At 48.4% G+C, this 9,818-nt stretch overlaps 1 protein-coding gene across 1 annotated transcript; it reads right to left on the bottom strand.

Moving 5' to 3' along the window:
* Nucleotides 1–913: 913 nt before the first annotated feature.
* Pdcl3 (phosducin like 3) lies at nucleotides 914–9,489 on the bottom strand. Its single transcript, XM_021198673.2, has 6 exons — nucleotides 9,411–9,489; nucleotides 6,167–6,296; nucleotides 2,557–2,647; nucleotides 2,175–2,318; nucleotides 1,605–1,813; nucleotides 914–1,413 (listed from the first exon to the last, which is right to left on the bottom strand). Exons 1-6 carry the CDS (start codon nucleotides 9,414–9,416, stop codon nucleotides 1,271–1,273), a joined length of 723 nt encoding a protein of 240 aa, XP_021054332.1. The 5' UTR covers nucleotides 9,417–9,489; the 3' UTR covers nucleotides 914–1,270.
* Nucleotides 9,490–9,818: the final 329 nt, after the last annotated feature.

Below are 9,818 nucleotides of genomic sequence, written 5' to 3'. Positions count from 1 at the left end.
ATTTTCCTTGTTGCTATTTCATAACTGTAATTTGGCTATCGTTATGAATGGTAATGTAAGTAATATGTGGCCCCACATGGGTCACGACCCACAGGCTGAGAACCACTGAGCTATGGCAAACACAGCATCAGACTCTGCAGCCGTGAGCCACTGCAGAGATTCTAAGGCAGCAAAACTACACGCCATGGGGATCACCACAAGCAACAAAACCCCAAGACTGTTCCAACCTTGCTGTGAAAACTTCACAAGCACCTCTGAAGGAAACCAAAGACCAATGTTCTAGCAAGGTCATGGGCCCTCATGTAACAGAAAACAAGGCATTCTCACACACTGTCGGTTTGGGGATTACAACAAAAAAATAAATCTTACAATATAATCTGAACAAACCCTGTATTCTTAGACTCTTATCTCTAAGATTCTAATCGGCTATACAGGTTACAGCATTCAACAAAAATATTACAGATGTTTTTTGGCTTTCATTGTCACTTTACAGGTATCCTGAAACATTTTTATAAATCAGCTGAGATAGAGCTTACATATGTATCTGCTTAAACCTCATTCCCCAAAACAAAATGTCACAGGGCCCTGCAGCCAAGAACTGCTGCTTGGTTTGGAGACAGGGTCTTGGCAGTGTAGCCCTGGCTAACTGGTAACTATGCAAACCAGACTGGCCTTGGTCTCACAGGACCCACCTGCCCCTGTCTCCCCGTGCTGGGATTAAAGGCATGTGCCACCACACAGAATAGCTGGTTTTTCGAGACAGGGTTTCTCTGTATAGCCCTGGCTGTCCTGGAGCTCACTCTGTAGACCAGGCTGGCCTCGAACTCAGAAATCTGCCTGCCTCTGCCTCCCAAGTGCTGGGATTAAAGGCGTGCACCACAACGCCTGGCTTTGCACTGGTTTTTTTTTTTTATATATAGTTTTAACTTAATTTATGTGCACTGTATTTTTAAAGTCCACATTCCTTTCTATAGAGTTGCATGTCAAAAAATACTGAACAGTTTCACGGTTTGCTGAAACACACATAGGAAAACAGAGATATGTGACATAATAGCTTGTTAAAATTTCTCTTAAAGAAACATTATTAATTTAAAGAGCTCCAACAAATTTTTAAAAAATTTCAGCAATGATTATATCCGAAATGTATAAAATTTAAATAATTATAAAAAGGTTAAAAACCAAAATGATGAATTTTTGCTTTTCCCTCCTTATAAAAAATCCAGACAATGCATCACATCAAGAAAGTTCAAAAGGTTACATCAATGCTATCTTAGTCGCCCTCGGAATCACTGTCCCTCCTCATGGGGACAGGGCCCCGCACTGAGGACAACAGCAGGTCCTGGATGGGCTTCTTAGGGTTCTCCTCCAGGTTTGTCTTGATTGCTCCCGACTCAGACAGTTTCCACTCCAACTCTGGAGACAAAGAAAAAGCAAATCACAAGAGGCACCAGCACCCCTCAAAAGGGTCCCCCCAAAGCTCACTGCTCCAGGTAACTGCGCAGGGATGAAGCAAAACCGGGGTGCATGTCCCGGAAGCTGGCATCCCTGTGAGGGAGTTCCCCGCCCACCTCTCACAATACCCTCAAGCCCTCCAGAGCCCTCACCGTCTATGGTCAGGTTCATGCCACCAAACACCAGAGGACCGATAAACTGTGCCTTGATATCCCCTTCCCGGTAGACGAACACCGTGGGGAGATTCCTGTCAGGGTAATTGGGTATGCAGGTCGTTGAAATGGCTTTGATAAATTTCACATCAGGAAACTTCCTGGCGAGTCCACTCAAGTGATGGTTTATCAAGGAACAGAGGGGAATCCTGGAACGCAGGAAGAGAAAACAGTGGCTATGAGGTGAGCAGGCAGGGTGGAGCCCCATCAGAGGTCTTCTACTAACACTTAGCAGAATTCTTTTTTAAGTCAAAGAAATCTAAGTCCTTGTTCTATGCTTTTATCATAAACACATTACTCACAAACATTATTTTAAAAGTCTTAGGATGAAAACTGAGCATTAAGGTTTGGACCAATCAGCTACAAAACCACAGAACACAAATGCAGAGATAAAAACAAGACAAAAGCAAAAACCGAAGCCTTTTGTGTAGGTTAAGCCTCACAGACTGAGAACAAATTCAAAGCAGCATTTACAGACCACGTGGAGACCAGAGATCAGCGCCAGCTCACCCTTGTTTGTATAGGTGTAAGACCACCCACAGGCCCTCGCCGGCTTTCGTAACTTCTTGAACATAGTCCTTTCCTGAGATCTCTAGAACTTCTCCAAATTTGTTTTTCAGCTGAGTTGCTTTCCACTCAGCCAACCTTTGCTGCCTGCACAAAAGGAAGAAAGCATTTAAATACAGAAGCACACCTGTCTGCATGTACCAGCTCCGGCATCTTTCAGAACAAACTCCCCGGAGACCCAGCTTACTCATTTGCCTCATGGCAAAGGTGTAAGAGCAGTCGGCTGAAATCTTTACTATCACTGTTAAACTGAAGTCCTTCCCCAATGTTATCTCAGCGGCACCAAGCCAGCACACAGCCCGGGCTGTTGGCAGTTGGCACTGACCGGTACATCTCGATAGCTCGTTCGTCCTCCTCACTGAACTCATCCTCGTTCTCCTCCAGCTCTTCCAGAGTCATGTCCTCGTATGTTTTCACTGCATTCAGTTTCATTGACCACAGCATAAAAATGGAGAGATGAACAAACACATTTAGCGTCTTCCCTACGTATGTGCACCAACTCCCAAAGGACCCTGCCCTCCAGGGACAGAAAGCAGACTACTGTTTAAAAGGACACTGTCCTCACCAACATATCTCTCTGTAAGGATATAAATGACAAGTTTCCCAGGCTCACGAAACGAGTCACACTTGCCTGAGCTGCCTGCTCTGGTCTTCAGGGACAATCTCGGGCTGGGTGTCTGAGCATGTCTTGTGTCACTACATTATACTGGTAAACTGCCCTGTGCCATCTGAGCTTGCAGAGAGGCTGGCTCTACAAGTGGGTCATTTCCCACCATATTTCAGACCTAAGTGTGTTTCTCTCAGTGTCCTCAACGGCCCCTTGCAGGCTGGTGCCCCTAAGTCCGTGTCCATGAGAACAACCAGGTGAGCCATTCGTTCCTCACGGTGTTACGACTGTTTATCCAGTGGTTCTCAGCCATCCTAAAGCTGTGACCCTTTAACGCGGCTCTTCATGTCGTGACCTCTGACACTAAGATTATTCCATTGCTATTGTCATGAATCATGATGTAAATATCTGCTATTCGACCCTGTGCTGGGAACTGATGATGTATCCTATGTACCAAAGTCCTGCAGCAGGAAAAAGAATCCAGGTCAGCCACGCAAAGAAAGCTCAACTGGGAACTCCAGCTGACTGCCTCAGCTTCTTCAGCCGGTTTCCGAAGGATGTTGTGGGTGCCTGATTTGATGATGTCATCTCTACCTCTGACATTTGTCCCTTTACTTGGAAGCGTTATCTGGGCAGACACTCTGACCCGCCCGGGAAGCTCTCTTCTTCAGCTGATTTCTGCTGGATGCTCTGAGCACACAGTTTGTTAAGGGCTTGCTACTTGCATATATCTGCTATTTATTCTTTTACTTCGGTTTACTGTATACTTAATAAACTCACTCAAAATCAGAAACATGGCTATCATGGGCCATTCTCTGAGCACACATCATCCCAGGAGGGGAAAGACAGCAGGCCTTCCTTAAGCAAGCATATCCTTCCTACAGGTGACCACTGTCTCATTCCTGGTCTTTTTTTCCTTTTTAAGATTTAGTTACTGCCAGGAGAGGTACTGCACACCTTTCATCCCAGCACTGCAGAGGCAGGCACAGCTGGAATTCTAAATTTGAGGCCAGCCGGCTGGTCTCCATAGTGAGTTCCAGATTACCCAGGGCTATACAGTGACATCCAGTCTCAGAACAAGCAAGAAGTTTTATTTGTATTCGTATGTGTCTTGCCTACATGCATATACATATGTGTACCACATGCACGCCTGAAGTCCTCAGAAGCCAGCAGAGGGTGCTGGATTTCCTGGAACTAGAGTTACAGACAGTTACGTGCCACCATATGAGAGCTAGGAACCAAACCCAGGTCTGCTGCAAGAGCAGCCAGGGCTCTTAATCACCATCACTACGCCAGCCCCAAATGTCCCCAGTGGTGTTGTCTTGTAGGGCGGCAGGCAGCACGATCTTTCCATGTAGCCAACTGCACAGAAATCTGCATCTTATTTTTATTGTGATATTTTTGCTTCTTGGTATCAAGTCAGGCAATATCCTCTTAACTGAGTGATGAAGGGCATCTCACGCAAGCCACCATTCCCTACTCTGAGGACTGCCCTGTATCTGTCCTATGCCTTCAACACTTAGTTGATCCTGATCTACAGAGTGAGTTCCAGGACAGCCAGAGATACACAGAGAGACCCCGGCTTCAACCCCTCTGCCCCCAGCGCCCCTCCCCCCAGAGAAAAAAAGCCAACCAGGACCCAGTTCTTTGGCTCCTTTTCTTATCTGTATAATCCCACAATACCAGGAATACGCTGACAACTCCCAAAATGTAGGCCTCCAGCCGTGACTCTTCTAACTCAATAAAAACAGAGCCAATTCCCTGCCTACATCACTAAGCTAGGCTGGAGAGAAGGCTCAGTGGTCACAGTACTCATTCCCCTTCCAAGGGAGCCACGTTCAGGCTGCTCACTGCTACTTGTAACTCTGGAGGATCCGATGCGCTCTTCTGAACTCGGCAGGCGTTCCACTCACAGACACAAACCCACAGAGACATATACACACATAATATAAAAATCTCCATGTTACTGTGTCCTAAACAGTTGCTAACCTGCCTGTAAATTTCTGTACCCTGCCATGGCACCTCTGCCCCTCAGACAGCTCAAGCCAGGCAGTCTTCTTGTCTTTTCTCTCTCACTCGACACATGGATTCATCCCCAATTCTGTTGGCCCTCTTTCAAAACATGCTCTGAGCACCTGTTGTGAGCTCTAACACAATGCCAGTCCAAACCAATGGTGTGGTGTGCCTGAATTACTGCACACATTTTAGACTGGTCTTCCTGCTGCTTGATTTCACACTACCACTACCAATGTCCACGCTCGGTAGGTAAGGTGGTGCTGCTAAAACCCAGGACAGGCCATGCTGTTTCCACCGCCGGAAACTTCCCATCATGGCAGTAAAGCTAGGTCTTCACCAATCGATTCAGGATCCAAGTGGACTGCTCCTTCCAGGGAGGGAGGCCCTGTGAACTCTCTACAGCTTTCCCTGACACCAAGACACCAAGTCTCATAAACTCTCTAAGGTCCCAAGCCACCTCTCTCCTGATGCAGTAGTTACCTCACCTCCTTCAGTCTACTCAGATCTCACTTTCTTATTGAGGCCCCCTCTGCCCACCGGTCAGCATCTCTCCCACCCTCCAACCTTCCTAACCTTTCCAGCCTTACTGCTCATCTGTTGCTCTGAAACATAAAGACACAGACTTGTGCCAGCCCCGTGTTCCAGTAAGTCCCCGTTACCCAGAACAACACCCAACACACAAAAATCACTCAATATAAGCTGGATACATCTTAAAACATCTTCCTCTAAACGAGCACTCTCATATGAACAGCACAAAGGTATCTCTCATCAACATCTCTCCGCCGGGAAGTCCCTGAAGGCATCCATCTACCAGTCAGATGCTTGGCCTCACACACATTCTGACTCAGCTGGGATCGAGCACATCTAGGCCAAAAGTGGGGGCATCTGAGGCAGGTGGAGAGACCTTAAGAAAACCTCTCTTGGACACCATGTTTCTCAAGCATCTCATGCTTCCCCAAATCAAATAAACTATTCTATGTCAATATTCTGAACCAGTCTACAAGGATTAATAAAGTACTACCTTAAGAAAGTACCACAAACACTAAAAATGTTAATTTCTAGGATACTGTGTGAAAGTAAAGCTCAGAACAGAGGCATGTGCTGCTGTGACACAGACAGAGACTGTGGGCTGCAGGTGGCTTACTCGCTGCTCTGCGAGTCACCCGTCTAGCTGCCACGCACAGCCTTGATGCCAGTGCCCCAGCTCTGCCTCCCGGCTCTTGTCCAGAAGGAGTCTGTCTACTACAGCGGTTGGTGGTTTGCTTCCAGTAGACAGACAGACAGGACTAAGGAAATGATAGAGCAAGCTCACCCACTGACTGCTGGAGGAGCTGCTCCTCCTTCTTCACCTCCTCCTCCTCCAGCTCCTTCAGGCTCTCCTTAGGGGGAAGGATGCCCTTTTTACGTAGGATGTCATTCCACTCGGTGTCTGCATTGGGGTCCTGGAAGGGGAAAGATGAGGCTGTGGTGAGGGCAGAGCCAGGAGAGAAGGCATAAAGTGACAAATGGGAAAGGTGTGGGAGAGCAGGGAGTTTGAGCTACTGTGCAGCTGGATGAAGAGGGCAGGATGAAGAGGGAGGCTGGCCCCCCACTGTAGTCTCCCTGAGGAGCCAGTGTTGGAGCAAAAATCAGGAAATAACAGGAACATTGGCATCAATACTGAAAGTAAGGCTTTGACCCGACTTTTGTCTAGTATGCTCATTCCTTAAACAAATTTAATTTAAAACTGTAATAAACTTCTATGATATTGCCCAAAGCAAATCGGACCATAAAGCCATGGACTGTGGGGCTGTGGTACCTCTGAAGTCTACTAGTTCCCGGGCCCAGGAAGCTGATGACCAGAGACGCCCCTGGCTTTTCTGAGGTCTCATGGTGACATGATTCACTCTGTGGATTTTAGGTAGCTACTTCCGTTGGTTTGTTTTATTTTCAACCTGACCTGAACTAGAGTCATGTGAGAAGAGGCAGCCTCAAGAGAGAAAAGAGCTAATCGGGCTGGCCTGTATATGAGCCTGTGGGGCATCCTCTTGACTGACAGATGTGGAAAGTGCCACCCTGGACAGGTGGTCCTGAAATATATGAAAATGCAAACAGGGCAGGCCAGGAGGAACAAGCCAGTAAGCAATAATCCTCCAAAGGTCTCTGGTCCGCATGCCTGCTCACAGGCTCCTGCTTGAGAGCCTGCCCTGCCTTCTCAAGGATGAACTGTGGTCCCAGAGCTGCAACGTGAGAAGAACCCTTTCTCCCTAAGCTGCTTTGGGGCATGGTGTTTTACCACAGCAATAGACACCTAACAGAGACACTCAGCAGGTAAATTACTGAACTGGGCAGTCACTAAGAAGGAAGCACTAGAGGGCACGGCGGATACAGGAAGGTGGTTCTCACAGGCAAGAGGCAAGAGGAAGAGGGAAGGGAGGCTGTCGATGAGCACTGCACAAGCTGCACACTGTTACAGAGACAAGCTGTATCGTGTGCACTGAGCAACAGGCTGTTGGTCCACAGGGCTATAGGGACCGAGTTCACAGAGGTGGATGCTCCAGAGAGGGCATTTAATTATATGAGGGTGGAATGGAGTCAGCCAGAGTGAAAGAGAAAAAGAAAACAGCAAGCTTTAACTTTAATTAAGTGTGATTAACAAGCTTATGTAGGAAATACTAGGTTACACAGGATAAAGAAAACAAAATTAGAAACTGCTTCTGAACTGAGACAACAGAGCTAAAACTGAACTACAGATCGTGGGTAGTCTTATGAGAACTCGGCCCGAGCTATAATCATCTGAAGAACAAGATACTTTTTTTTTTTTAAGACTTATTTATTTACTCTATGTATGTGAGTACACTGTGGCTGTCTTCAGACACACCAGAAGAGGGCATCAGATCCCATTACAGATGGTTGTGAGCCACCATGTGGTTGCTGGGAATTGAACACAGGACCCCTGGAAGAGCAGTCAGTGTTCTTAACCACTGAACCATCTCTCCAGCCTAGGGCATTTTTCTTAATTAGTGATTGATGAGAGAGTCCAGCTCATTGTGAGCTAGTCCTTGTCAGAGTGACCACCCCTGGGCTGGTGTTCCTGGGGTCTGTAAGAAAGCAGGCTGAGCAAGCCACAAGGACCAAGCCAGTAAGAAGCACCCTTCCAGGGCTGCTGCATCAGCTCCTGCATCCAGGTTCCAGGTGTTCTGACTTCCTTCAGTGATGGACTATGATATGGAAGAGTGAGCCCAATTAAACCTTTCTTCCCTGGATGCTTTTTGACCGGTGAGATTTCATCATGGCAGTAGTGACCCTAAGACCCTGGCTCCTGCTGCTGTCGACCTGCTTTTTCTCAAAGAGGTGAACATCTACCAGCTCTCCTTCCTTAAGAAGTGACCGCCAAAGATACAGCAAATGCTGTCTTAACCAGAAACCTGCACATTTCAGCTTCAGCAAGAAGACCACCAGGAGACAACTAGCTAATCCTACATAAACCATGAAAGGTGTCTGCTTGAAGCTGGGCCTCTCTAAACAACAGGCCATAGCTATGCACTAATTAAAGGTTTATTTGAGTGCTGAGAACGTACTTCTCTTTGAGGAAGATTGAGCTCCCCTTCCCCAGCAAGAGGAATGTGGAGAGCAAAGGAAGTTACATTCCAGGCAGAGGGACCTGAAAATGCAAAAGGCCCCAAAGCAAAGACGCTGTGACATGCTGAGCATCTATCTGTCTTGAGAGCTTGCACTAGACTTGGGGAAGAGGAAGACTGAGGCTAGACCCACAGACTTCCCTAAGCTTTAGTCTAAAGGATAAATCTGAGAATAGCAGACGCCTGGCCTGCTCCAGTCACTCCTGACAGCTAATGTTTAGTAAGCACTAAATACTAGGCATGTCCCTTTACCTGAGCCCGTTCTTGCCTCACAGGTGTAGGTGTGGCAGGCTTGCTGAATGTGTAGATGACCACCCCCCCCCTCCAGTCCCCAAGGTCTCTTAAGCCGGAGCCCACAACTACATGGTCCATCTAATCTCCATCCAGTCTCTTCAGAATCCTTAAACACAGCCACATAAAAGGCTGGAGACAAAGTGGCTTATAAGGCTATTCCGATGCCGTTCTCTCACATTTTCTTTGGACTTTTGTCTAATTCCAGCTCAAAACAGGAAAAAAAAAAAAAGATAAGGATTTCTACCTTTCTTCATATTAGAAATTAACAATAGTCGTGAGCCCTAGAGTTCAGATCTGGAAACCAGAAAGCACTCCCAAGGGACCATCTAGAGACAGTTCTAGATGGCAGGAGGGTCAGGGCCTTCATCAGGCCCGGAGGAGAAGGATCCCAGAGTCGGGTGCCCACTAAAGGGCAGAGATTTGCGGGGCAGGACGCACCGGAGCAGGAGTGCCCAGCAGCCCACGAGACCGGAGGGACCGCACCCGCCCTCTTGCAGTGCGCCTGCGCCGGGCCTCTCGCGCGGCCTCCCCGCAGTCTGCCGAGTTCGGTTATTAATCCATGTAAACCCGGCTCCGGGTCTGGTGCGAGCCCACCAAGCCAAACGACCGCAGCCTTGGGGGTCCGGAGCTCGCCACACTCACCTGCATCTTGCCTCCAGTCACTCAAACCAACTCCCTGCCCCAGCCCCTCCGCTCCTCTCCGCGCATGCGTGGCACCGCCCCCTCCGGTCTTCTGCCCGCCCCCAGGAACGAGCTGGGCGGAGCCAAGGAGGAAGCGAAGACTGGAGTCTGCGCCTGGTCCTCAGGAACCCGTGCGAAGACAGAGAGCGTTGGAGTGACAGGCCGTGCCTCCGGTGGGTGGGACTACAGGGTGACGTCACTCTGGCTAAGCCCGGGCGCTACCTTGTTAGGGAAAGTGGCTGGTTGACTGGGGGCTGACCCGAGGTGGCCATAGGTTCTGCTACTTTCTGGGTCGCCAATCGGAGCCTGGTTAGAGGCTCTACCCACTAGTCGGAAGCAGAATTGCCTCTCAGTGACCCGATGCTGGGA

Source organism: Mus pahari, chromosome 5 (genome assembly GCF_900095145.1).
Source record: "Mus pahari chromosome 5, PAHARI_EIJ_v1.1, whole genome shotgun sequence".
NCBI lineage: Eukaryota > Metazoa > Chordata > Mammalia > Rodentia > Muridae > Mus > Mus pahari.
The sequence above is the reverse complement of the archived record's forward strand: the minus strand, read 5'-3'. Positions and strand labels throughout refer to the sequence as shown.